The 25,701-nt window shown below is 50.7% G+C and overlaps 1 protein-coding gene across 5 annotated transcripts; it reads right to left on the reverse strand.

Annotated features, from left to right (window-relative positions):
* Positions 1–1,366: 1,366 nt before the first annotated feature.
* Positions 1,367–17,819, reverse strand: TSKU (tsukushi, small leucine rich proteoglycan). Of its 5 annotated transcripts, none has more exons than XM_040544510.1 (3): positions 17,665–17,819; positions 15,178–15,262; positions 1,367–4,949 (listed from the first exon to the last, which is right to left on the reverse strand). In XM_040544510.1, the coding sequence occupies exon 3, from the start codon at positions 4,940–4,942 to the stop codon at positions 3,884–3,886; it is 1,059 nt and encodes a 352-aa protein (XP_040400444.1). In that variant the 5' UTR covers positions 4,943–4,949; positions 15,178–15,262; positions 17,665–17,819; the 3' UTR covers positions 1,367–3,883. The 5 variants fall into 5 exon arrangements, with proteins under 5 accessions (XP_040400444.1, XP_040400447.1, XP_040400445.1 ...); XM_040544513.1 differs by lacking the exon at positions 17,665–17,819 and adding an exon at positions 16,848–17,336; XM_040544511.1 differs by lacking the exon at positions 17,665–17,819 and adding an exon at positions 16,261–16,578.
* Positions 17,820–25,701: the final 7,882 nt, after the last annotated feature.

The raw sequence follows: 25,701 nt of genomic DNA on the forward strand, positions 1-25,701 counted from the left end.
TATCTTTCCCAGCATGCTGGAAAGGAGGGGGAGATGCTGATACCCCTCCAGGAGACAGAGCTGGGAACAAACAGCAGCTCAGCCGCTTCTTCCCCTCCCTACCCCAGCCTATCCTTGTTGCCCAGCCTCCGCTGAGGTTTTCCGGCTTCTAAAAATATGCAGCCTCTAATTAAAGCATCCATCTTGCTTGCCAGGGCAAAAATATCTGGTCGCAGAGCTGGGGACTACCCGAGCTTGTAGGTGACCACCCTGGCTGGGTTGTCCTGGCCCAGGTGATGTCTGACACCAGGTTTTAGTCCATCACACCTCGGATCAGGCTGACAGCAGCTTCAGTAAGCTGGCACAAGGCCCTCCTCGATTTTCCAAGCCTGAAGCCTTTTCCTCCTCCACGGGGACACTTGTGCTGTGTTTCAGCTGTCCTGGAGATGACCTGGAGATCGTGGGGGGCTCACGCTGCGGGTGGTATCTCGCCTGCCTCCTCCCATGCAGAGGGCTTCAGAAAGGCTATTTAAGTAATAAAAATGACCAGGAAAACAAGAGGAGCTAAGATTTGGGAGCTGAGGAGTACTGGTAGGGACAAGGCGACACAGCGCTGGGAGCAATGTGTGAATGGGTGCATCCCCAAGGAATTTGGAGAGCCTAGCTTCCCATCACCACAAGAACACCAAAGGAGCATCCATCTCCGAGTGTCATCCACGGCTTTTCCCCTACAGGTCCTAAACTTGCTGTTCAGGAGCCGGCAAAGCCCTGGTGGGATCCTGCTGCTATTTATTCTTCAGTTGCAACAGCTCTGCATGCTCTTAGGCCCCCACACAACAGTCCCCACTCCTCGGGGAGTGGCGCTGAGCCCATACCCACATGTATCTCACCTCCAAAAGCTCTGCAGTCTGGCACGAAGCACCTCTGCACACCGAGCCACTGCTCATCTTCCCACCCCTAGGGACTTGTAAAACAGCTCACGGACATTCCCTGCACCGCAAACCCAGCCTTTCAACCCTGCTGCCCCCATGGCAGCCCATTTCCCAAATTTGTTAAATCCATGAAGACCTTCCCACCAACCTTTGGAGCAGATCCTGGACTGGGAAATTTGCTCTGGATACTCTTGTGTCAATTATGGACGCTGCCCCATGTCCATAAATTCCTTCGAGTCAGCTTGCCTGGACCTAGTGAAGCCCTCAAGCCTTTGTCCTAGTGCAAATGGAGCCCAATGAGCCAAAAAACACATCATTTTGGAGGAGCAACACCCATGATTCTGGTAGGGCTGAGCAAAGGGAGATGCCACCGAGAACTGGGAGCAACGTGCAGCGCTGTACTTTGGACCCAACTGCCCTCCAAGCACTAAGGCAATAAATCCGAGGGATCTGAGTTTATTCTCCTCCAAATCACTTTATTATATTGTGACTAATCACAAAGCCTTACAATGCTGCTGAGGTTCTTTAAGAAAAAGACAAACAACAAACTAATACAGCGACGGTATTTGCCAGCCTTTGCTAAGACTTGTTTATCTAGCAGCTAGCGTGAGATTACACCAGGAAATCTTGCAGTCTTCAATTGGATTGTCACATTGGGTTTTAAATTTACCACAGTGGTGCAAAGACGGTGATTTTAACAGTGTATGATCCTCGTAACATTGCATCTACATACGGATTTATAAAATTAAACCACTTTTTTTTTTTAATTACGTTTTTCTGCCAGCAGAAAATAATTCTCTTAAAAAGGCAAGAGCCACTAAAAACCACCCCCTTCCTCCCAGACTGTCCCCATCTTGCACTGCCCCCATTGCTATTCCCATGTGGGTCTCCATTCTGTTGCCTTTTTAAGAAAATCACCGTGTTTCTTGTGAATGTGAAGGCTGGTTGAGCCTTTCAAAGGCTCACTAGAGGGACAAAGCCCCCAGCACTGAAAGAAAGGGTTAAAATCCCACCCTAAGGTCCCCAGTCAGAAAAGGAGATGGATGAAAACGTGGGAGACAGATTTCAGTATCCAAAGTAAGGCGTTGAATCTGGGTTCAGCCCCCCTGGCAGCAGCTGGCTTTTATGAGCTCAGCTGTTTTCCACCACCCCCGTAGCTTTGGGCAACGCATTTTCCTTCTGCCAAGACCTTTGGGGGTGTGAGGATGAAGCCCAAGCTCCTCCCAGCACTCCTAAGGAGGGTTGTGGGCTGGGTTTATGCCCCCATCATCTTTGCATGGACCCCCCTAAACCTGTTTCCAACACTTCAAAGTCACCCTGATGCAAGGCTGGGTGTAGATCAGTCTGAGCAGAACCCCCTACACGATTTCCCTTCCCATCCCCAGGGCAGAGTGTGTGGGATTTGGGCTGGACTCTGAGCAGACACCTCCATGGGAGATGCTCCGTTGAGTAGGTTGAAGGCTTCACACCCGGCATTGAGTGCTGCCTTCCCCTGCTCTCTCCTGGCCCAGAGATGTGGATGAGACGTGGACATGGATGAGATGTGGATGTGGGTGAGATGTGGACTTGGATGAGATGTGGACATGGATTAGATGTGGACATGGATGAGACATGGATGTGGATGAGACGTGGATGTGGATGAGACGTGGATGTGGATGAGACGTGGATGTGGATAAGACGTGGATGTGGATGAGACGTGGGATGAGAGGGGCTCCCCCGTGCTTTGCCAGCATCTCAGAGTGAAGGAAAAATAAAGCTTTGAGGACCAGGCTTTTCATCAGGTTTCAGCTGACAGCCAAGGAGCTATGGGAAGAGAAAAAAAAGTCACAATGCTGGAAAAAAATAAACCCCAAGATCCTTCCTCTAATAGTCAAATTGCTCCAGGGTTGCAGGCATCAGCGTTAGTTCTTCCCCTGGCACTTTCTGGAAATTGCCTGACATGAGCTCAGCTGAGTCGCAGATGTTGAGTTCAGATGGGGAACATCAGCCTAGAAACAGCTTCCTCTGAAGTCCTCAGGGTCTGCGTCTTGGCTCGATAAGGTCATGGAGATGAGAATCCTTGTCAGAATTTCCTCCTAGGCTCATTCAGAAAGGAAGGAGGGAGTTGTTTTTCTTCCCAAGCTAGGCTACACGATCGCTTTGCAGCTCGGTTAATTTGCTTCGTGGGAGGCTGGTGCCCAGGTGCAATGCGGTGTCGGCGGACCCCTCTCTCCCCGCTCCTCTTGCTCTGCTGCACATCATCTCCGAGCAACAAAAGGTTAAAAAGACAGGAGGCTGTCAAGGCTGGACCTAAAGCAATTTGATATGGAAAGGATCGAGATGGCAAAATAGGGGGAAAAGAGTGGGAAGAGTTATCTACTTCCTCCAGGTTCATTGCACGTCTATGCAAACAACATGTAAAAACCAGCACATTAGGAGCACCCTGCGTTCAGGTTTGTCTGGAAATGCTTCTTCAGACTGAAAGTGCACGGCAGGGAACAGGGTGCTGCTAATGAAGGCAACATCCAGAAGGCACTTCTTGGGGGATAATAATTAAAAAAAGGGGGGTGAAGCGCGGGGTCGTAAGCCAACAGCTACGGAGTTGGGGTGTTTTGGAGTGCACTCTGGAGAGGCGTAGCTGTGCTCCTGCAGGCGTGTCTGGGGCAGGAAGGTTTGCTCCAGAGCAACTGTTCTGCCCTGGGACTCGCAGAGCAGCTCGGTCCCATTGTCCCACAGCGTTGCTCTCCAGCCAAGGGGCTGCGTGCTGGCCCTCAGCACCCCGGGTGCGATCAGGAGCCTGCAGGGGAGGCGGGCTGGGTTTGGCGAATGTATAAAATCCACGAACAATCAAGTCTTGGCATGTACAAATATATAAATTATCAACAGTTTTACAAAAGGCACACTGCAAGCCATCTCAGTCCGACACCTGTACAAACCCCACGGCCCCCCACCCTCCCACCCCAGCTCCCCCATCCCTTTTTTGTCCTCTTTCATCACAAAACGTAAGGCGCTGCTGCTACGGCCCCATGGCTGTCGTGGCAGTTGAGGACCTCTTTTCTGGTCGGCCCAATTTGTCGGTGGTATTGTCCTTCTTTGATGGTCTTAAGACACTGTATGTTCTTCCCCAGGGTGATGCTTTTGATGGAGGGCAGATATTTCAGCACAGTCTTTGGCAAGGATGACATGCCTGTCCCAGAGAGGTTGAGCTCCTGTAGGGAGTTCAAGCCAAAGATAACGTCAGCAGTCAGTGACCTCAAATCGGGATTGGTGGATAAATCCAGAACTTGGAGGGCTGGTAATTCCTTGAAACCATACGGGGATAACTCTTTGAAGCCACGCAGGCCACTGAGGGATAAATGAATCAAATCTGTCAGCCCCACGAAGTCTCCTTTCTCAATCTTGACTAGAGGGTTCCCATCAAGATTTAAGTATCGGAGGGGAATGCCCTGGAGGTTTGGCACAGATGTTAGCCTGTTTCCAGAAAGATTTAAGTTCTGGATGTTGGGGATGCTCTTCTCGCGGTGCCTCGTAATTGTGCTGAGCATGTTATTGGATAGATCCACATTCAGGGGTTTTCCTTGACCTTTGGAGGCAAAAACGTCCATTGCTATATCCAAAAGCTTGTTATTGCTCAAATCTATGTCACCCAGAGGAGAACTGGAGAAACAATCCTCTGGAAGGACTTCCAGAGAGTTATGACTCAGATCCAAAGACTCCAGGTAGCGAAGCCTGGAGAAGGTTGTGGAGGAAATCTTGGCAATTTTATTGTAGCTCAGGTCAAGGCTCACCAGGGTGGTGTATCCAGGGCCAGTAAGCATCGATTCATTGATTGTTTCCAGTTTGTTTGAAGACAGATCCAAGTAGGAGGTATCCAGAGGGATTGGGACGGGAACGATGTGTGAGCCTATGCCGCTGCAATCCACTTTGGTCAGGCTAAAGCTGTCGAAGAGACCAAAGCTTTCCACTTCACAGTGGCAGCCGGGGAAGCAGGTTTTGGTGGTACCAAAACAGGGAAGGAGCAGCAGCAGGTTGAACCAGGCTGTGAACTGCATTGTTGACCTGGAAAACAAGAAAGTAGATTTAATTGCCTTTACTCTACTGAAGGTACATAATGGTTTGAGTTCTGTCTTCACAAAGAGAAAGACTAAGTATACCCTTAAGTAGCATGGATGCCCCAAACACCGTGTTTCTCATGTTATGAACCCCAGTGGGAACTTAATGGAGGAAAAAAAATGGGTCAACAGCCTTTGCAGGTATAACCAAGTTAACGTACAACTGGAAATTCGCTGTAAGAGCAATAGGTTGCCTTCAAGCAAAATCTACACAACGTGCATCCTTTCAACTGGACCCTTCGATGTGAGGCTAAATGGCAGCTCGAATACTGAGTCTTTTTACAGCCCAGAGGACTTCAGCACCCAGATCTCACCATGTCCCACCCAGAAGTCAGGGCATCCACGTGCGTTTTGGGAGCACCGGGTTCAAGAGTAACCAGGTTGAAAGAAACCAGGTAGAAGAAATCATTGAGGTCGCGCATTCAGTGAGAACTTTAGGCATCCCCCCAAACCCTTATCAGACCAGGGAAAAACCAAAACTCTGTTCAAATTTCCTGTAGATGACAGAGACAATGGCATCATCAGAACATCCTCCAAGACAAACACCGCTGGATGGTGGCAGGCAGGACAGACGAAGGCCACTGCTCCCTCAAAGGCATCGAGTGGGGAGAGCCAATTTGTTTCATGTAGACTCCCTGGGGACTCTTTGCTAATTACATTAAGTATTCTCCCTGATTAATGCTGCCAGCAAGCGAGGAGCTCTCTCCACCCCTCTGATTTTGACCTTTCTCTGAGACATTTCTGCCCCTCCGTCGCTGAAGAGGGCTGATCTGGTCCCCCTTACAGCCACGGGTGGTGGCTCCTCACGCCTTACAAATCAGGTCTCTGGGAGGCTGGCTACAAAAAAAACCAACTCCCACCAAAGCAGGCAAGCAGATCCAACAGCACTGCTCTTTGGCTATGCTGCTGATAAACACAGACTCACATGCCAAGCACTCATTTGGCAAAAAAAAATCCCCTTTAAACTCATGTTCCCATCCCCATCTCAGCCCCCTGGTCTCTATTCTCACCTTTCCCACCTCTGTTTAAAAACACTTTATTAACATCCCTGCAGTATCACCTATCCCACTTCCCCTTCCTCACAGCCCTTGCACCTTCCCAGGACCATTTCCCAGCAGCTGACACCTCCTTTTACCTCCTCTTGGCAGCAATTTCTCTCCCCTTTCAGCATGGTCATCCTGGCCCCTTGCTCCTTCCCAGGAGACCCACCAAGGCTGACTTGCCAACGGGCAAAAGAAGTGCAAAAGGAAAAATGCCTTTGCAAAAATATCGCCCTGATCACTGGTATGACTTGTCTGGGAGCAACTCCCAGACCTCCTGAAAACAGAGTTTGGGACTCTGACCAAAAAGCCTGCAAACAGAGCACTGCTAAAGGCCAACACGCGATCCTCTGGGTTACATTATTCTGCAGAAACAACAAAAAAAACCTGTAAGATGAGCCCTAGTCTCAGCCCATCTCAATGGTTTCTTGAGAAAACACACGTGTCTGCAGAGGGGATGCAGGGGACAGGGCTGCTTTCTGCAGACACACATCCAGATATCCCTTTCTTAATGACATCAAGGCTGATCCACCCTCTGTTTCTGTGCATGCAGACCACAACTTGCTCCATTTTGTAGCCACTCCTAAACTAAAAGCTGATTTTTATTTTATTTTTTTGAAACACACTGAAATGTTCCATTACCAAGGGAAACGAGAGCAGTGGGGAGTCCTTTGGAAACTAAAAACCCCCAAATGATAAACGTTTCATCTACAGGGAAGCACCTGCACCAGTGTCACCTCAGTCTCCTGGTGGCTCATCGCTCACATCCCTCCCACTTGAGGTCTCAACAGCGAAAATGCCTCCTAACTCCTCCTGTGAAACCCCAGCTCGGTTCCTCCTGGCATCCCGTTGGCTTTGGTGGGAGCTGGACCAGACCCCAGCAGGCGCTTATGTGGCAGCTATTGCCTCTTCCCTCCTGGCACCAGCGCCCCAAGATCTCCCTTATTGGCTTTGGGATTGCTTTGCAGATGAGATGCGATCCATTGCTACCAGTTAAACAGTCCCTTATGGAGCAGCACGAAACACTCCTCGGCTAACAAGCCACTTGGCCAGTTCTCCTAAAAGATAGGAGAAATTAAGGTGCTGGTCACCTTCCAGTCCAAGGAAGAGACTCTTGTATTGCCAGATAATCAAGGAAGAGCTTAGTCAGGTATGGGCATGCTTTATTGCCGCATGGAGCAATCGATATAGCTCTTTGAAACGGGGCAGGAAACATGCCACAGGCATTTACAGTTCATCTGCGTACAGTGTGTATTTGAAACCGCATCAAATTGCCTTTGGACGGCTGCCTACGAGCTGCTCTGTTGATAAAGGCAGGAAGCCAAGGTATCCCCTCGCGAAAGAAAAACGAGTTATCCTTCCTACAGCACTGGGGACGTTCACCCGGAGGCAACACCACAGCCCAGAAATCTCCAGCCCCAGCGCCTGGGACGGTGATCGAGAGCAGGGAAAGCCACCAGGAGAAGACAACCACCCCTTGGTTTGTTTTTCCCTGCCTTCCTCAGTGACTTTTTCTTTTCTGTGGCTCTCATGGTCTCCCTGCAGGGTGTCCGGCATCTTCCCCAAATCCCAATTCCCCACACCTGAGTTTGCAGATGCCCCAACCCGTCCTCCCTGCTCTGCTCATCCCTTGGCAGGACCCGGGCGGAAAACTCGCACTGAGATTCTCCTGCCAAAAAACCCCCTGAAAAGTCACTCTGATTTTAAAAACAGATCACAGAGGAAACCCAGGTCTGGGGTGCGGGAGGGGAAAGCCCTGCTGTGGTGGTGTTGCAAAGTTCCACTTCCCACTGCACTCGTTTTCCTCCCTCCCCTATTCCTTAAACCCTTTTCTCGCTGCTCCAGTGATCCACAGCTGAGACTTTGCCGCCTCGTGGAACCAGAGAATCATTTAGGATGGAAAAGACCCCAACCATCACCCAACACTACCAAGTCCATGTCCCTAAGCACCACGTCCACACGTCTCTTAAATGCCTCCAGGGACGGTGACCCCACCACGGCCCTGGGCAGCCCGTTCCAATCCCTAAGGACCTTTTCCGTGGAGAAATTCTTCCTGATATTCAATCTAAACCTCCCAAAGAAACCTGCTTCCCACCCAGGAGGGATCTGCAGTCACATCAAACCCTCGATAGAAGCCTGCTGCTCAGGGACTCATCCTCTCATGGGGGATGAGGAGATGCAGGTGATCTTCAAGTAGAGCAGACACCCCAGGTTGTCTGTACAATAGGGTGAAGAGAAAGAAATTGCTCCAGAATGGGGTGAAACCCACCGAAGACAAGACCCATGCTCACCCATCCAACAAAAACTAACCTTTTTTCCCCATTGGAGGTTAGTTTTCCAGCAAATTTTCCTGCCCAGCTGCAGGATTACACGGATGGGGAGAAGACGTCTTCTCCCTGGTGGCCCAAAAACAGAGCAGATTTGGGATGACATGAATTCCTTTCTGTCTAAGGCACAGTGCACAGATGTGGGTAGAATTTCCTTTTTTTTTTTTTTTTTTGTCAATTTGCTGCTTAAACTGGAGCATTCTGGCTTAAGAGCAAATACAGCAACCTTTAAGGACAAGAGGCAAAGTGGAAGGGCAGGAGTCCCGCTCCTGCAAATAAAGTGACTGCTTTAGCAAAGGGTGGAGGAGTTGTGCAAGCAGCAATATTTCATCGAGGGAGAAGTTTTGGGGATTCTCTTCTGCCTCCTGCGTCAGCCAAATGAACAAAAGGCAAAATCTTCATAGGAAGGCCCATGAGGCCCACTTGGCTGCCTTTAATGGGGGGCAGGGGAAAGGGAACACTATTGGAAAATGTAGCGAGCTGCATGGGATATGATAGAAGCCATAAATCCTCCAGACTGCTAAAGAAAAGGAGGGAAAAAAAAATAAAAAACAGAGAGAAAGTTGGCTCTTTCTCTATAAATACTTGGGAGGCTCTGAGACGCAGCTGGGACAGCAGCTCCGCAGTGCCAGGATGCTCCTGAGCCGTTTCTCAAAAAACAGAACTCCTTCAGAGGGCTTTTTTTTTTTTAATTGTTTTCCTTCATTATTGTGTCAAACAAGAATGACGATCAGGTGGGGCGCAGCACCAGTAACAGCCGCAATTCTCCGGTTTGGGCTCCAGCGGGCCGAGCCCGAGTGACGCCGCAGCTGCAATCACAGCCAGGTCTCTGGATCCCAAACACCAGTGTGAGCACACAACAAAACTGGTTCCAACCAGCCTACGAGACCATTAATCCCTTGTCTCACATCACACACTCCTCCCATGATAAAGAAACTGCTGCTGACAACTTTTCTCTTTTTTTTTTTCCTCATGAACCCATGAAAGTAAAGGACTTCTGCTCTTCCCTGAAGCAGTCCCCATATGCAAAGAGCTGTGTGTGCCCGCTCTGCAAAGCTCATTAAACCAATCCGTGCTTCCTTAGGGAGGAGTTTTGGTGTAGATGGGACCTGTAGATGGAGAATTTTTGTTTTTAGCTGCTTTGGGGTCCTGGTTTTGCACTTGTGTCTTCCTAGGCTTAGGAAGAGGAGAGTTAGTGAGATCCAATGTATCTGTTCATGAGGTTTGATCCTGCGTGGGTTTGGGGAGTTGATGGTGTTCCTAGGTGGGTTTGGGGAGTTCATGGAATTACTGTAGGTGTTGGTGACAGCAGGATGGGGGCTTGTCTCTTGGCACGTCTAAATTCAGCCCGATTTAACAGACCCCTCCGTCAGGAGCCGTTGCTTGAATTGCTTTTGGGTGATACGTTATCAGAGATGGTTTTATCGACGCGAAGTGCAAAGCTGCTGAAATAGCTGGGCCATCCCAAATTTCCCACCAGGACATAAAGAAGGGGGTGTGCGACCCTGTCTCCACCTTAACCTCACCGTATTTCCCCAGCCGTGTGTGCCAGCACGGGGCTGGGTGGCACTCAGCCCCTGGGACAGCTGAATTTGCCCTTGTGGCTCCGGCTAAAGAGGCACCGAGGGCATGAAGAGGAGCTGAAATCATCCCACAGATGGTTTTTGTTGTCTTCCTGCTCATTTGGGAAAATCGGGATTAAATACAGGAGAAGGGAAAAAAAAAGTTATGAATTCCTTTTCACTTTAATGATTTCTAATATCGGATATAAGCCCACCTCGTCTGCACCCAGTCAACAGCCCCACTGCCAAGGGGGAGTCATTAGCAAGTAATTAACCCAGTGGTGTTGGGAATCCAGGCTATGAGACAATTGTAGGCAATAGGCCTATATTTTAGGGATGGAAATAACCACATCATCAAGTCTATCGTTGCAAGACTCGGATCTCACCAAAAAGCAGGGAATTGGGGGTAAGGCAAGCCAGAAGGGCCAAGGAAGGGAAAACCAAGACCCCACTCCTTGTTTTCCCCCAGAGCTCCCTAATTTCCATTCATTTTTGTCAGCTGCAAGCACGGAGCAGCAGCTGAGCCAGAAAGTCAACGATTAACCAGCATCCCACAACTGCTCTCCATCCATCTCCGGGGTGATTTTTATAGGCATCAAAGGTGATGGGACGGGTAAGATGAGCAAGAACAAAGCCAGACAAACCTTTAAACGTCAGAAGTGCTTTGCAAGCCCAAAGCCAAAAGCAAGCAGCCCCTCCTCAGCCCACCAGAAGACATGTGGGGATGGTCAGGAGGAAGCCAAGCACCTCCAAACCCCACAGCAGCATCACACCACGGGTTTGTTGTCGCTGGTTTCAGCGACATCCCTTGCTCTGCTCAAACACCTTCTCTTTTTTAAAGTTAGATGCATCTCCTTTTTTCACAAAATAAATTGAGAGCCTTGTTAAAATAATCTTCACTCCAACTGTTTATGTCACAAATCCCATCTGCTCTGCAAGAGGCCAGGGGTGATTTATCATCCCAGGGCTTAAACCACTAACAGTTTATTCCACTTCGGCAACCCCAGGAGGAAACCGAGGTGCGGTGCGGGGTATTTTTGGCTCCCACAAGGGGAAACCTGCACAGGCAGGTTCGCCAGCCCATGGGGCGCCTTCCAGCTGATTTACATCCATCCCCAGCCGAAATAGGGCCGGGAGCAGCGTGCCTCCAAAAGCTGCGTCACGGGAGCTCCCGGGGATTTCACCCCGATGGGGGCAGCCAGGCAGCATCTGTGCAAGAGGTCGTTGCAAACTCCAGCACATTTGCAATCAAACCCCAGGGTTTTTACCCCAAATCCGCCTTCCGTCTCAGCCGTAACCTCTCTCAGGTTATAACCGCTCCCCTTGGTGGGGAGAAAAAGTCTCCTGTGGCCTTTTGAAATTGATTTTGCCCAGCAGCCTCCCGCAGAGCTGTGCTTGTGCCCGGAGGAGGCGTTTCTGAAGCAAGAAGCCCTGGCTACACACACAAGAGCATCGTGGTCTCACCATTGCCTCCTGATCACGCCAGCCCCAGGACTGCTCAGCTTTTGGAGCATTTCCACTTTGGCATGGGCCAGTCTGTGGAAAGTGGGAGCACCAGCAGCAGCACAGCGCTTCCCAGCATCTTAGGGTGTGCGGGCTCAGATGGGGTACCCAAGAAAAATGCAGGATTTCAGGGTTTTCAGGGAACATCCTTTCCCTTCCTGTCCTGCCATTTCTGGTGTCAGGACATCAGAGCAAATAAACCAACAAGCTGATGTGAATTTTTAAAGCATGAAACACCTTTTTTTGGGGCATTTTATGCTTTAACGAAGGCTCTTATTTTTTTTGGCTAGCCAATTATCGAAAGCTAAAAGGATCCCAGCATGCTGCTCCTCCAGCCTCAGCCCTTTACAATGCTCTCCCACACCTGACTCCCAGCCTCACCCGGTCCCACTACCAGCCCCTGCTGTGTCCATACTCCTTTATAACACTCCAGCTTCTGGAGGCATGATATAATCCGAGAGGAATGCGCTCTGGGATGCACCCCATGCACCAGACCAGGGAGAAATGTTAAGAGGTACAGCACGGGGAGAGAAAGCCTCCTACACTCCTTGCTCTTAACTGTTCCCGGAGCTGCTTGGCCATGTTGTGCACCCACAGCAGGTAGCTCACCCTTATCCTCCTGCATCTCAGAGGGCTTTCTCCTTGAGGCTGCAAAACAGCCATCCAGATGCAAGAGCTTTCCTCCAATGGCACGCCTCGGTTGCTGGCCAAAATCAAGTGAAAAGCCCAGGGAAAAGAAATCCACCGGGGGCAGAGCCTGCAGCCTCAACGGGAGGGTTTTAAGAGGACCCCGTGCAGCTTTAGCTCCCTGAAAAGCAGCAGCTGCCAACCTCCCATCTCCTCACCACCCTCCCAGGCCTGCTGGCTTCAATAAGGGAGAGCAAATCAGGGAGGCAACATTAGGCTGGATGCCCTTTGGTGATGCCTTGGCCAGCCCAGGACTTCTTTGTGGGCTTTTTTTTTATTATTATTATTATTTTATTTTCCCCTGCAAAATAAGCTCCAGGCCCCTTCGCCACCCGTGGCTGTCAGCGTGCAGCTGCAGACCCTCCACGGAGGAGATAATAAATACAATCCTGGCCGTTATTGTTGCAAGCAGCACAGCTGGAGGCTCCTGTCTCATTCCTCTCTTGGCATCCCCCCCTGCCCCCAAATAATTCTTGCAACGTGACCGCTGCGCACAATGGGCCGCTCGGCGTGGTGGCCACCCTGCAGAGCATCACTGGGGGCTTTGGGAGGATGTGAGATATTTGCTACGCCCAGCAGGTCTCCTGCAAGATTTGGAAAGGGATCTGGGGAGAGGAAGGGGGTCTGGGTAAGGCTGACAAAGGCTCCAGGAGCAGGGCATCCTCCCCACCACAGTTCCTACCCCAGATGCTGCTCAACTGTCCCCGTAAAGTGGTGTTGTGGTGTCTCCTTAGCTCTCTGCCTCCTCTCCCTGGATCCTTCAAAATCTCATGGGTGGTGTGGGAAAGGAAGGTGACGGTGGTTGGTGGCTCTCCGTGCACTTGTGTTAGGGGTTCATGCCGATATCTCAGCCCGAGGTTGCCAACCCCAGTGCCAACCGAGCTGGCGCAGAGCAGAAAGAGGCACTAAAGCACCATTGCCCTGATGGAGGCATCTATCGGAGGTTGGGAGAGCCGTGTCCCATGCAGGACCTACTGCTGACATTGCCATAAATTCCCCCCCGTGTGCCTCAGTTTCCCTCCTGAAGCCTTAAGGACGCCCAACCCCAGGACCGAGAGGTGAACCTGGAGTCACCCCGCCAAGGTTCAAACCCCTTCCTTTAACGGGGACTGGAGCACGAGCTGAGATTGCCCCCATCTCACCCCATGGGGACCCTCCTGGACATCACCACCGTGCTGCCATGGCCACAGCTGGCCCAGCCAAATGCCACCACTGTCCTCGTGTGCCACATCCTGGTGTGTCCAGGACACCGGCCCTGCCTTGACTTCTACAAAAAGGGCAGCCAGGCTGGGGGACAGAACACCCGGGGACATCGGTGCGGTGGAGGAACATCTAAGAGCCTCTCAAACCATCGATCTTGGTGTCTCAACGTCTCCTCTGTGGCTGCCAGCAGCCAGCCTGCCTCTCCAGGGGGCTCTGCCCCATGACCCGGCTCTGTTCCATCCCCATTCCTGTCCCATTACTCAGTGACCCCTCTGCCATGCCATGATGACCCACGTCACCCAGGCTGCACAAAACCACCCAGCGTTTACCATTTAACCCTGCCTTAAGCCAAATCCTAACTTAATTTGACCTGATTTTGCTGAGCAATGCTTCCACCCAGAGCACAAACCCAGCCACGTTCAAAGCTACCCCATATTCCTGCGGTCCCATGAGCTGGAGATGTCCTACAAAGAGGCTGCTCCTGGGTAGAGGCACCACACCTTGGTGGGAACTGAGCCTTTGCACCCGTATCAAAGGGCTTTGGAGGAACTGCCTCCTCCATCCTGGTGTGGGAAACCTCCCCGTGTTCCCAGGTTAGGGGAGGTTTTGGGAACAAAGAGGTGATTTTGGGGCTGGGCTTGCATCCTGCCCCCCCTGGAGAGCTTCGGACGTGGTGGGGGTGTGGAATCACAGCTGCCTGACCCGTGTGCCACAGCGGGGCTTTGCTTTTAAGTCTGAATTCTTTCCTGATGATCTCGTATTCAAAGTCAAATTAGAAAGTCTTATTTCTTTCCCCTGCAGCTCACCTTTGAGAAAAAAAAAAACCCTCAAGGATCTACGGTGATTCCTGACAGAGAGGAATCAGGGCCCTTCATCTCCAAGTCACCTGCTGGCTCCTGCCCCTATGAGGACCCCCACTTTTGTCCCACGAGTGGGGACCCCTCTTCCTCCAGCAGGACTTTCCCTCACCCCTAAAAACCAACTCTGCTCCCCTCTCCCACCCATCACACGCCGGGCATCAAACAGGGGAAGGCGACCAGTCAGCATCACAGATAGCAAAAAAGAAGCAGGCAGGGGGGAAAAGGGCAAGGAAAAGAGACCCCACGGATGCCAGCACTCAGCTATTACACAGAGCACATGTCCCTCTGCTCGGCTGCAGAGGAGATAAAGTGCTTTTTTTTTTTTCTTTTTTTTTTTTTTTTTCCAGTTTGCCACTGCTCCAACAGGCGGGTTGGGAGCCTGGTTAATGCTAGGCAGGAATGTCCCGCGCTGCGGCAGCCAGGTTCGGTTAATCTCTTGCAGCCTTTCACGAGCAGGGGGAGGCCAGGGTGATTCCCAGAGCACGCATTTTCCTTCCCCCCACCCTCCTTGCTGCGCAGCTTCCAGGAAATTAAAAAATAATAATAATAATAAAATAAATAAATAAATAAATTGCAGCAGGAATGAGAAATCTCAAGGCTTCCCCTGTAATGAATGGCGCTGAGCCGTGCCTGCTCATCCGTTTGCCACGACGGGTCCAGGTGCCAAGTTTTGATACAAGAAAGGGCTTGCTCGAGCCAGCCTTTATCTCTTCCCGGCCCCCAACATCTCCACGTTCGCTCATTTCGGAAGTTTCTTTTGATACCCTGCCAGGCTGCCGGCCCTGCGGCTGCTGCGTGCCCACTCCCCGGGGGCGCCGGGGGTCAGGAGGGCTGCGGACAAGGATGCCTTGTCTTAAATCCCCCCCTCCAGCCTCTGCTTGTCCCCACCAACCGGGCAGGGAGGAGGGAGAAGAGAGGGAAAGAAGGAAAAAAAAAAAAAAAAGCACTTAGGGATGGAGGGAAAAGTGTAAACCTCCGAAGCCGGGGCCTCACCTCCTTTTCCCAGCTCCGTCTCGCGCCGGGGTGGCACACGCTGCTGCTGGCTGCAGGGCTGGGAGACCACGGGATGCTTCTTCCTCTATTAGCAAAAAAAAGACAAAAGCTTTTACATTTTTGCTTTGTTTTACAACTCTTTTCTTCCTATTTCCTCCCATCCTTTCAATGCTGTTTTTTTTTTTTTTTTTTTTTTTCTTTCTTCGGAGCCAAGCTGGAAAAAGAGGGGTGCTGCAGACCCCTCGCAGCCTTTCCCCCTCCAGAAAATGAAGGTCCCCCGGGGGTGTTGGTCACATCCTCGTCCCCCCCAGGCATTTTGCCATCGCTCCCCTCTGCCTCTTGGAGCAAAGCCCCCCGATTCCTTCCCAGCGGGGTGTCTCCCACAGCACCCGACCTGCCCCGAGCCGCTCACCCCGCGCACCAGCTGCCTCCGGGACTGGAGACTGGCGGTGGTTGAGCTCGGGGCCTCGTTTATAAACCACGTGTGAGCAAGCACCTCCCGTGTCCCGTGGCCTCTCCGGGGCTGGGACTGGCTCCCAGGGTCTATAAATGCAGTGGAGGCTGGTGTGTGGATGGCATAGTGGTGGCCACGACCCACTTTGCCTTTGCTTTTGCTCCCTGGAGCGACCAACCGAGTTTAACTCTGCGAATCCTCCTGGGGACGTACCGGGCTCCCTCCAGTCCTCTCAGCCTCTCCTTATTCCCAGGAAAACCACCGAGGCGTTGCTCTAAATCTGCCTTTCCACCACGCCAGTGCTCGCTACCGCCGCAATAACGCCCCGCGCGCCTCCAGCCGGGCTCCGGAGCGGCGCTCAATGCAAGATTTCAGCCACGGGCACCGGCTGCTTTCCGCAGAGCAATAGCACAGTGTCCGCGAGAGACAAGTTTCCCACTGTAACTCCAGTGAATGCGCTTATTCAGGCTCACGGCAGCTGATTTAGCACGGCAGGCACCCGGGGAAATCTTTCAGCTCCGAGCCGCCGCCACCAACGCTGCTCGGCTCGGCTCTCGCGGGGCTCTCACTGCTCTGGGGCTCAAACACCTTCAATTAAATTGTGTTGGGGCTTTGCCCCACAAACTAACCGTGATGAGGAACGGCTGCAAGGCCACTTCCCAACGTCTTGACCCTTTTCTCCGTCCTCGACCCCTCTCTCCATCCTCGCTGCTCCCCGCTCGGGCTCCCCGCTCATCCCCGGCGGAGGAGCGAAGTTTCCTTTTGTCTGGAGAGGGCCGACACGTGTTGTGGGTGACTGCCCTAATAAATCTGCCGGGCTCCGGGGCTTTTAATGCCTCTGGCATTAATAAGAAGTTTCCATGGAGCTGCTTAAAAGTTTACAGGGTGTGTGCGCGCGTTAGCAGGGGAACCCCATGCTTTCTGACCTCCTGCTTCAAAAGTCACAACCAGAGGCTTTTTTTTTTTTTTTTTTTTCCCAAGAAGAGAACCCGACAAACAAATAAATCCTGGGCTGCTTCCTCTCCCTTCCCCCCCCCCCCCCCCCAAACACACCTTCCCCTCCAGCTTAATCCACTTAGAGACAGGGGAAATTCCGGGCGGGGAGCTTTGCCTTGCCCTTATCTGAGCCCCCCTGCACCTCCTCGCCCCATCCCAAACCCCCCTCTTTTAAGCTTTGCCTTCCTCCCAAGCTGCCCCCCGATTTTTCTCCCCTTACCTTCTGGGTGAGCAGCGAAACCCTACGAGCTCCTACAGCACGAGAACCCGAGATGGGGGGGGGGGGGGGGGAACCAAAAAAAACACCAAAAAAAAAAAAAAAAAAAAAAAAAAAACCCCAAAGGCTCCCCGCTGGAGAGGGGAGGGAGGAAGGCAGACAGGGAGCCCTGTGTGAAATCAAAGCCCTGAAGCTGGGCACGGGAGGCGGTGCGGAGCCTCCAGCTGCTGCTCGGATTACTTTGCAGCCGTGGCAAGCCCGATTGCTCCGCAGCCACCATTGCACGGGGAAGGAGAAGGGGAAAAAAAAATAAATAAAAATAAAACCCCAACCCGGCCGGAGCCGCGCGTCCTGCCCCGGCTGCAGCCCGCAGGGAGGGAACGGGCAGGGCTCGGGGGGGCTCGGACGAGGCTCCGTACCCCAAATCCCCCCTTTTTGGGATGCCAGGGGTGGGGGGAAAGTGGTTTCCCTCCCCGCCGGAGCTCAGTGCTTCCCCTCCCCAAACACCCCATCTCCGCACGCCCGCTGCTTTTTGGAGAGGCTGAGGTCCCACGCGGGGCAAAAAGTCGTGGCACCCCAAAAGTTTCCTCGCTCGGAGGTCGGGGGGGGGTCCAGCAGACCCCTCCCCAGCTCGGCCCTGAGCATCCCCGGGGAGGCTCAGCACCCCCCCGACCCCCCCATTCAGCGAGCTCCCCCTTCCCCAGAACGGGGAATTGGGGATGGGGAGGGGGCTGCTGCTTTGTCGGCTGCCTGTAGGCGTGGGGAGGGGATTGGGGGGGTCGTGGGGGGGTCGTGAGGAGGGGGGTGGGGGGACACTCACCGGGGCCGGGGTCGGTTCCCACCCCGGGGCTGCTTCCCACGGCCACGCAGCGCCGGTTCCCACGGCGGGGAGCGGGCGCCGCCGGCAGCCGGCAAGAGCAAAGCCTGGGGGCCGGGTGTCCCCTTCCTCCCTCCTCCTTCTCCTCCTCCTCCTCCTCCTCCTCCCTCCTCCTCCTCCTTCTTCTCCTCCTCCTCCAAGGCGTGCAGCTGGCCGGGCAGGCGGGCTGCCCCTTTCCCCGCAGGAGGAGGGAGGAGGGAGCTCAACAGATGGCTGCACACAAGGGAACATCTGGGAGGAGGAGGAGGAGGAAGGAGGCAGGAGGCAGGACTTGTGCTCGGCTGGGCGACTGGCAGACCCCCCTTCTCTTTTTTTTTTTTTCCCTTATGGGGGAAAATGGGGAGGTGTCCAGCCGGCTTCGCACCCCCATCTGCTGCCCTGCATCCCCTCCCCGGGTACAACCCCTTGTAACCCCATTGCTTTTGTGGGCTCGGTCCAGAATTACCCTCAGCCCTATTTCCAGTCCTTCGTGTATTATAGCAGTGGGTCCTGTTCCCATATACCTCCTGCCCCCAGTTTTCCAGGTGTGTAGGGACAGGGTCCGATCCAGCCCCCCCCGAGTTGCTGAGCAGGACAAGGCAGCAGCAAGGGCTGAGCACCCAGACCAGCCCCCAATTGCTGCAGAGGCTAAGAAATCCTGTGATGCATCCCCTGACATGGGATAGAGCCAAAAAAAAATCAGGCAAAACCCCACAGTCTGGGGAGCAGAGAGCCAGGACCCGTTTACTGTAGGATGGGCAGTCTTATGGGGATTCTCCGAGGAAGCTGCAAAAGAGCAGCCCCGTGCCCGAGTTTCTTGAGTGTTGGGTTTATGGCCCAATGGTGCTGTAATCCCAAAGCTGGGGCAGGTCCCGAGCTGTGTGCTTGCTGGTTTCTTCAAGAGTTTATGCTGGGAAGGCACAGTCAGGTTCTTTGGTGCTTTGAAACGCCCCGTACCAATGACCAAAGTTTGCTCAGCCTGACGTTTGCCTGAGATTTGCAGGTTTGACTTTGGGAACCGCCATCAGTTGGTGAGCTCTCTGCCAAGGGGAAGACAGCAGAAAGCTGTGCTCAGGACCCAGCTGCACCCAGCCCTTTGGGGGAAAACCTTGGGAAAACCCCTTCGTCTGGGTGGTGATTTTCCAGCTGAACCTGGTGGCGGAACCTCCAGCCATGAGCAGTCTGCTCTCAGGCTCCATTCCCCGAGGCCTCTGCATAGTTCATTTTTATAGCTCTGGGCAGGGGAAGTTGCTGGGCTGAAAGCTTTTCTTTATTTTTTCCATTTTGTTCATTTTTTCCGCTCCGTGTGATAGGCCTTTGCCATGTCAGGCTTGGCCTCAGCAAAGCAAAATGCCAGTTTGAGGCTGGGGGAATTGGGAATTCAGTTCTGCAGGTGAGACAAACTTCAGCACTGCCAGGGCTGGGGATTTGAAACGAAGAAGTGAGAAACATGATCCCGGCTTAAAACCTCCGAATTTTGCTAAAGAAGGATCTTTAATTTTTGTTTTCTTTATTTGAAGCCTAAAACGAGCATGCTTTGCAATAGCTGCTGGACATGAGAAAATTGAGTGCTCAGAAATGTTGTTGCTCAGATGAAGCAATAATGAACTCAGAGGTGTTCTCCTTGAACTTCTAATGCTAAGAAAAGAGATTTTAATAAAATTTCCCCATTGGCCAAACCCAGAGGTTGACAATGGGCTGGCAATGTAAGTCTGGGTGATCTGGCAGGGATTGGCCCGGGTGTGCTGCTAGCACAATATTATCCCTCGTGTTCTTCTGGCAGACTTTGTGCCCGCCTCGGCTTCTCATGGCCCTCAACCATCCCCTGCCGAGATCTGTCCTCTGCACAGATGGATGACAAAGTGACACCTGGTGCTGGCACAGGCCACGTTGCAGTACCAAGAAGCCCTCCACTGCAAAACGCTTTGGCTGGACAGTCCTTGGAGGGGGATGATCCCTACAGATCCCACCCAGTTAATTATCATGATAACACCACTTTCATTTTCATAGGGCATTCAGGTGTAACATCACTTTTTCCATCACATTTTCTATTTCATTTTTTTTTGCATTTTGAGTATTTGCATTTTCTCAAAGGGTTTTCCCAGAGCTGTATGGTCTCATGGGCTGAACTTTATCAAGTAGAGCCCCCCATGCTGTGCTTGGCCAAACTTACCCACCTGTCTCAGACAGCTTACTGTCTAAATACACCACAGTAGGATGAAAGTTGGGGATAGGAAGGGACCTGCCTGAAGTCATGCAGCACCAGATGATGCCAGGACCTCAGCTGGGGTTTTAGGCACTGCTGTAGCTTGAGTTACCCTCCTTTTTCTACTTTGGGAAAGTAGATGAGAGCAGTTCCACCACAATACTTCGAGTTCAGCTGATTTAAAGGCCAAGTTATCATACAATTTTGCTAGCACATGTTGAGCTCTGTCCTGTCCCTCACCCCAGTTTTCCTATGTTGCTGTCTCCAGATGTGAGCTCAGCTCCACACGAGCACAGATGATTCACGCGTTCAGTTTGCTTTTTTGCCCTGCAGCCCCAAACAGCATCACTCCAATAACCTTTGTATACTGCTGCTGTGGAGACCCAAACAGGTCTGGAAATCATAAGATGTCCTCTCCTGGATCAGCTCCCTCAGGACCATGCTGAGCCTGGCTCTGCCCCATGTTCACCATCTCAGTTCCATGTTTCTCAGCGTTTGATGAAATCCTGCCCGGTTTGGCATGATAAAATCCAGGCAACTCTTCAGCCAAGGGTGAGAGATCTGAGTCACTCTGACTTTCCTGCATAAATTCCGATAGACACATTCCAGGAAAGGAGTTAAAGGGTGAATGAAGATGACATAAGATGGATTAGTAAGAAGAGCCAGTGCTGGAGTTTTGCCGTATGATGTCTGAATCCCTCCCTGAAATCTCATTTCCCTTCCTCTTCTTATGCAATCCCAGGAAAGGTGAAAGCCACAGAACCAGACGGGTGCCCTGCAACCCCCAGCTCTGATTTTCTCCTGCATGGCCCCCTCCCTGGCTATTCCTGCGGGGTATTAATGAAGCCCTATCACAAGAGAGGTAGGGCTAGCTGATAGCTGTAGGAACATTCCCCTTCCTTGTGGGAGTCCTGCAGTAAGTCAAAACTGAACGTCTATAACACCAAACATCTACAGTTCTTGCCCAGGGAAGTGACATTAGTAGTAAGGTGATGGGTGGACCAGATGATCTTGAAGATCTTTTCCAACCTTATTGTCTAAATGTGGGATTTTGCCCCTCTGGCTGTATTTGCTGCTCCTGGGAAGTGGGTGGCTGTTTCCCAGCAAGCTGCTCACTGGACTGTGTGTCTCCTTTCTCTATATTTTGAGTCTCTTGTTGCAGATATTGACTTCCCTTTGACATCAGTCAATATTTAGCTCTTGAGTTAATAAATACTGAGATTTACTTGGATGAAATCAATGAGTCCTAAGCTTTTTCTGCTATCATTCATGGGCAGGCCCTGGGGTCAATGGGTGGGAAAACCCTGTCATGCTTTCCAGACCTGTTTCTGCAAGGGTATTTGCTGATTGAGTTAATTCTCATTGTAAAAGCTCACATCCTCAGCTGTGTTGAATGCTACCTGGAGTCATTGCGGTTCATAAAATCATATGGGGAAGAAAGGAAAGCACCTGGATTTTATTTTTTTTTTATTTTGCTCTGTTTTGTTTGAACAGCCTCATGTTGGCATCAGCAGATCAGTCTGTAGGTTGAAGGGTTGTTGGCATCTTTATAATGCCACGCAGGGGCTTCCACTCTGTCCCTCTTAGGGTCTTCATGTCCTCAGAGGTTTCAACATCTCTCATTCCCATGTACAGTGGTTGGAATCAGAAGGCCTTTGAGAAGGTGGAAATCACTGAAAATCAAAGCCAGGCTGTGTGCTGCCCCATACTTACCTGATTAATCCACACTTAGAGAGTCTGGGGGTGCGTTCAGGGAACGAGAATCCTACCTGGATGCTGCAAACTACTTTGGGTACCTTATTACCTAAAAGGACCGGAGGAGGCCTTTTATCCAGATAATCAGAAACCTGAACGTCCTCTCAGAGGACAGCCTGGAAAATAAGACTCATTTACATTGACAAGGTGAGAGCTAACAAGAAATAAGGTGTGCACTTTTTATAAGGACTACAAGGGCAGTTCTCAAGATGCAAACTCAGAATGATTTAGCTTAGAGGTTACCTCAGAATGTCTCTGGTCCAAAACTCCAAAATTAGGTCCAATTCTCATCCCAGAAAGCTCTTAATATCTCACTTGATATTTTTCATTTGCTAAAGCTCCGTTGACTTCAATTCTGCAGAAGATTATGATTTTCACTCAACACCTGTGACCTTTGTTAAATGTGTGGGTGCAAGGATGTTGCTGCAACAAGCCCTGCAGCAACATGTGTTGTGGAAAAATTAAAGGAAAAAATAGATAATGTTTAACTATTTTAAATGCTGTAGTTAGAGAAAGCAATGTCCACAAGCAATGAAACCTGGTTTCCTAGACCCCTGCACATTTTTCGTATTGCAGGACTCCCAGTTCCTCCCAGCATCCCAGGTGGTTTTGGCTAGCAAAGAAACGAGTAAAAAATTGCTTTTCCATTAGTGGGCCAATTAACATAGACTAATTTACCTTTAATTCATTCTCCTTTCCATGGTTGCTGATATTCACAAAGCTTGTTGGAAACTCATACCCCTCCTGGAGTGGCAAAGACCCTTTCCAAAAAGTGGGATGATACAGCCTAACAGGCTGAAAAGTTTCAATATTTAATGGCTAACCAAAATGTCCACTTGGGCATCCTTTTGTTCAGGAACCAGGCTAAGAGGGTAAAATAACTCCAGACTCAGTAAAAAGCAGCATTTTTTCACCTATTTTTCTGCTTTTCTCAGGCTAACCTAAAACGGTTATGAAGGCTTTTTTCCTTCTCCTTTTAACTTGAAAAATAAAATTCACCCATGCACAGAAGCCTTGGAAGCAAGTTTTTAGCCCAGAGCACAAATCATTACCTGATGAAATTTGCCTTTGAGAGGCCAAATTTGAAAAGAAAACATTGACTTAGGGTGCTTTTGCTTGTCACTTGAGAAGATTAAACACCAAATAGTAGGAAATAAAGACAACAGGAGGCCAAATACTGGGAAAAGCTTCTTAAAAGTAAAGACTTTCATCTGTGGAATTGCCTGCTGAGGGAAGCGAGGGATGCCCTGGTTGCTGATACTTTTAAAGTTGGATTAGGAAAAGAATGAAAACATCTACCGCCTAATATTTAGACCCCATTTCTTGTAATTTTAATGAAAATACGCTGACTGCAGAGGCGCAGCCTTCTCCCTTATCTGTCTGCTAATCACTCTCTCCTTCCTCTGAAGCTACCTATAATGTCCATTGCTATGGTAACCGAGCATGGTATGTACCACAGACGAGACGACATATGCATCTTTTCCTGCTTTAATAGCTTCTCTGATGAGGCAGCAGCCTTCCTTCATTGCCGAGCTCCCCAAAGGATGTACATGCTCTGACTTCGGTGGGATCGCATCTCCGGGTGGCCAGCCGCCCCGTTCACCCACACCGGCACCGGGACTTTGGGGTGTGAGGTGTGAACCTCCTCTGAGGTTTAATTACGTGTCGTTTTAGCTCCTCTACAAGAAAATATTTTGAAAGAAGCAACGTTCGGCGAGCTTCAAGTGTAATTACCCAATAGCTAAACATGCCCGGAGAAATGGGAGTTATTGCATTCTCGGCTTTGTCGGGCAGGTCAGTCATTAAAGTTTAACAAATGAAGCCAATATTTTATCTCAGTGAGTTTGCAGCAGCTAGCATTGATCCGGCCGCTGTTCGTTCATGCTGCCCTTCCAAAATACATACCCATCAATACCCAGCAGCCTTGTGAAACCCAAGGACAGGCTTATAATGAAGTGAGCAGACAGTTGTGAGCAGCGCTTAGATTTACACCACCTCACAAAGTCATCGGCAGAGAGATCTTCAAGGTTTAGCAGTAAAAGCAGAAGCTGGTCTTGACCATCACAAAAAGATGTGTGGGGTGGTATCAGCTCCTAACACAGCCTGTCTCTGCCTTGGAGTCCCTAAGGAACAAGAGCTTGGGACTTTTTTTGTATGGTCAGAGGCAGAAGCATCAGAAGCTCTTGCTGAGATATGGTCTGATTAGTAAGAGACATCATCTTCTGCAAAGAGCTTCTTTTCCCTTTCCACATGGCCAAGCACACCCAGAATTAGATGGGAAGAGGGCACGGAGAGGGAAAGGGACTTGCTGGAGCCCCTGACATCGACCTGGCTTCACGCCTGGCTTGCCCAGAACGACCTGAAGAGATGCTCTACCCAAATGCATGGTGTAAATGCTGGGGAGGGAAAAGAGCTAGGTGAGCTGAAGCTGCCCCTGGAGAATGGACAACAGGGTAAAGATGGGGCAGGGATAAATTACAGCTGGAAATGACACATTTCCTGCCTCTAGTTGGGAAATAGAGCTAGCGAGGCATGGATATAATGGCCCAGAAATTTCTCCTAATCCTTTGAGGGCTATCATTATTTCATATTTGCGAGCAAAATCGCATCTATTTGGTGGGTTTCCTCCTTCTATCCCCCTTTACTCTTTCTCTGCCTGCAGCCAAGCCCCCCAGGAGCTCGCTTCCCCCCCAAGATCCCAAACCTCCAGCCCCTTTATTTCCTTTGCAGCCTGCTGATGACTCAGAGTGTGCACAGAGTGGGCTCCACAGGAGAGAAAAGCTGCGCTTTCTTACCCAGTAACGAAGGCACCTGAGGTACCCTGAGATAAAAAGGTGAGGCAAATAAGGCAGCTCTGTTTTACTGGGAGGCACGTTCACGGTAATCAGCGGTGCTTTGATGTTGAAACACCTGAAGTGCCTCTTTTCTGGGCCAGTGGGGCTTGTGCACGCTATTCCTGCTAAGGTAAAAAACCCTATTTCTGCATGCCAGATGTAACGAGGCTGTATTTCCAACAGAGCTGGCTCTCTCCTCTGATTGTCTTTTCCTCTGAATGGTACAGAAATTTTGCTGCTGTCTCTGCCTATAACCTCCTCCCACTGAGTGTTTTGGTGAGGCTGCTGTACTCTGTTGTCCAAGTTGTTGGCTTGAGATGTTACTGCAAAAAATGACTTAGAAAAAAAGACAGGCTGAGCACACAGATTTGGAGCAAGGAGAAGCTCGGACTTACATGGTGAGACCCCAATAGGACAGGTGTCCCTAGTGGCTTGGCTTCTTTGTTCCTTCTGTCCTTCAAACAGTGTGATGAGATTGAAAGGCCTCAGATGGACTGCAGCTTCTTGGACTCTCATTTTCTCATCATTTCTGGTTATAAATGAACCATTTCTGATTGTAGATGCAATCACACGAGGCAGCTCGTGAGTCTAGCAGCAACGAGATCCATCCCATTCTTCTTCTTCCTGGTGTGGGTAAGCCACAGACAGGACAAACTGCTGTTTCTTTCCACCCACACGTTTTCTGGTGTCAACAGTGAGAGAAAATAGCTTTTTTTGGCACTTTGCAAGTTTTATTATAGCAGGAGCCTTAGTGCCTCAGCTCCCAGGTTGTCTGCTCAGGGTTCATATTGATGGGGTCCAATCTATAAGCTTGAAAATCTATTTTTTTAAGCACAATCAGGTTGATTTTCTTGAATGCTTTGGAAAGAGTAAATGTTGCCCATGTAGACAACACAGGAAAGCAGCTGCCAAAGGATGGGTGAAGCAGACAGAGACTTTGATGGGTCTATATATATAAATCTGGGGTTTAGTCCTCTCTGACTCTGTTCCCATACAATAACACAGGTAGCCCACAGGAGCTGGAGTGACTGTCAGTGTGCATTTGCTAGTGGTTGACAGCCTTTTGTCTAAGCCATGTGGATCATGTTTGAATGTATTTCTATGATATTCTGCCATCTCTTTGCTTTCTACCTTACCTCCGCTGTTTTTCAGCTCTTCCAGGTCCTTGAGTGTCCTCGCCTTTTGACTCTTGAGTCTTCTCCTGTT

The sequence above is a fragment of the Cygnus olor genome, chromosome 1, assembly GCF_009769625.2.
Source record: "Cygnus olor isolate bCygOlo1 chromosome 1, bCygOlo1.pri.v2, whole genome shotgun sequence".
NCBI classification, from domain to species: Eukaryota; Metazoa; Chordata; class Aves; order Anseriformes; family Anatidae; genus Cygnus; species Cygnus olor.